Source organism: Perkinsus marinus, assembly GCF_000006405.1.
Source record: "Perkinsus marinus ATCC 50983 genomic scaffold scf_1104296961408, whole genome shotgun sequence".
Lineage (NCBI taxonomy): Eukaryota > Perkinsozoa > Perkinsida > Perkinsidae > Perkinsus > Perkinsus marinus.
This window is the reverse complement of record NW_003205761.1, coordinates 1-2,400: the sequence shown is the minus strand read 5'-3', so window position 1 is coordinate 2,400 and position 2,400 is coordinate 1. Positions and strand designations below refer to the sequence as shown.

Below are 2,400 nucleotides of genomic sequence, written 5' to 3'. Positions count from 1 at the left end.
ATGGCTTCCTTCGCGAACTGTCCACGATACTGTCGCCTATTGGGACACTCCCTCTTCATATGTCCCACTTGGTTGCAAGAAAAGCAGCGACCTCGAAAGCCACTTTTTTTGGTGTTGGTTCCTGAAGGCTGAACCGCCTGAACCTCAGAGCTGGCCACCGCCTGGTGTGCCTCCACACAGCGAACTGATGGCGACCCCGATGCTGGAGCCATGCGCTCCATCGAAACGAGCCACTCGTCCCACGATACCTCCGGCTTCCCGACATTCACCAAATAACTGAGCTTCTTCGAGAGCTCGTCCCTCATGCCTACTCTGGCCAAGGAGAGCCAGTGGGCAGTATCCGCAGTAACACCTGCAAACTCGCACTTCTGCTTGTATCTGTTGACCCGATAGAGGAAGGCCATGACGGCTTCTCCCGGCTGTTGTGCGAGTCTCTGGCCTTCGCTCAACAGGGATTCCCTCTCCTTCTCGCGTCCGCTGAGCCTCTCCAAGGCTGACCATACGACCTTCACTGCATCGGTGTAAGAAGACCGGCATAAGGGATCACATAGAATCTTCTGGCCCTGAGCTAGGGATATGTTCATCCATAGAGAAGTGTCCACGAATTTACACAGCCAAAAGAACGCATGGACATCGCCCCAAGCTCGCTGGTTAGATAGGGTCTGGAAGTAGGCGCGGAATTCCGAGAGGGTCTGACCGCTTCCCTCCCGAACCGTAAAGACTCCTCCAGGAGGAGGTTTCGTGGCTTCGGCCGCCTTTCGGATCTTCTCGACAGCCTCTTCGGTGAGATCCTTCCTTATGCTATCCGAGCAGTTCGTGGGCCGTATTGGGGGCAGAACCTTCTTGGTGCGCTCCTCCGTCAGCTCGCTGGTCACTTTCTCTGCTAGGCTCTTATTCTCACCGGCCACGACGTCAACTTTCACCCTCTCCTCAACTGCGTAATTCGGCTCAGCCTTCGCTCTCTGAGCAGCAACCCTGGCCATCATATAACGTTCATGATATGACTGAGCCAAGCCAACCGCATAGGGAGACAGGTCATCAGCGAGTATCCTATCTTTTACCGAACGCCGCTCCGCTCTTAGGTGACGGTTGGTCTCCTTATCTCCATCGGATGGATAGTAGGCAAGAGTCAGGCACAAGGAGAGGTAATCACCCAACCGAAGTATGTTGCTCTCCGCCTCCTCCGCAATCGGATCTCTCCCGTGCTCCAGACCTTCAAGATCCAACTCCACCAGAGCCTCTGTGATGAGGCTGTAGCTGACCCCTTCCCAACTTTCGGGTTGAAGATCTTGCGCTACTTCTTGCAGTACCAGCGCCTCCAGCTTGGCGAGCTCCTCGGCTCTAAGCTGGACCGCTCCGGAAACCCTCTTCACCTCTTGTCCCACCGAGATCGCCATTGTTTGTAGGAGTTCCGGCAGCTCTAGCTGAGATTTCCGACTGTCAGACACAACACTTCCTTGTGAGCTCAATACGGATGACATAGTGATAACGAAAGATCTTGAGCTAAGACTTATGGGGGACACGTGCTCCGCGACAGAAAATGAGCACGCCCTAGTAATCGATGACGAGACTTCGACATTCTACCACAGTATTAAATGCGCTCACCGGGCATTACAAAGCTTCATTACCCTAAATCGGCTACACAATCGGACTGAGAGTAGTCTCGGAATCGGTCGTCTCCACAGTAGTAGCAACAACCTCATCGGTCACAGCAGCTGTGCTGACCGGTAGAGGGGACGTGGGAGTAGTAGGCTCAACAGGAGCATCGATCGTAGTAGTGACAGCCGCAGTCTCAGTAGCAACCGGGTTGGTGGCATCAGAATCATCCTTGTCTCTACTGGGAGCTTCCCCGGCTGCCGTCGTGATGGTCACTTCGCCAGTCACAGGAGCTGCAGTAGTGACAGCAACCTCATCCGTCACAGCAGCTGTGCTGACCGGGAAAGGGGACGTGATAGTAGTAGGCTCAACAGGAGCACCGATCGTAGTCGTGACAGTTGCAGCCTCCGTAGCGACCGGGGTGGTAGCATCAGAGTCATCCTTGTCTCTACCGGGAGCCTCCCCAGCTGCCGTGCTGATGGTCACTTCGCCAGTCACAGGGGCTGCAGTAGTGACAGCCACCTCATCGGTCTCAGCGGGCGTACTGACCGGTTGAGGGGGCGTCATGATAGTAGTAGGCTCAACAGGAGCATCGATCGTAGTAGTGCCAGCCGCAGTCTCGGTAGCGACCGGGGTGGTAGCATCAGAATCATCCTTGTCTCTTCCCGGAGCTTCCCCAGCTGCCGTCGTGATGGTGACCTCGTCAGTCACAGGGGCTGCAGTAGTAGGAACAACCTCATCGGTCACAGCAGCTGTGCTGGCCGGTTGAGGGGTCGTGATAGTAGTAGTAGGCTCAACAGGAGC

At 55.4% G+C, this 2,400-nt stretch overlaps 2 protein-coding genes across 2 annotated transcripts; both read right to left on the bottom strand.

The window, feature by feature from the left end:
- Positions 1-144: 144 nt before the first annotated feature.
- Positions 145-1,397, bottom strand: Pmar_PMAR011436 (hypothetical protein; the record flags this gene model as incomplete). Its single annotated transcript, XM_002772348.1, has 2 exons — positions 145-184; positions 244-1,397. The coding sequence occupies 2 exons, from the start codon at positions 1,395-1,397 to the stop codon at positions 145-147; spliced, it is 1,194 nt and encodes a 397-aa protein (XP_002772394.1).
- Positions 1,398-1,638: 241 nt separating this feature from the next.
- Positions 1,639-2,331, bottom strand: Pmar_PMAR011435 (Syndecan-3 precursor, putative; the record flags this gene model as incomplete). Its single annotated transcript, XM_002772347.1, has 1 exon — positions 1,639-2,331. A coding segment is annotated over one exon (693 nt), but the record flags the coding sequence as incomplete, so codon positions are not given.
- Positions 2,332-2,400: the final 69 nt, after the last annotated feature.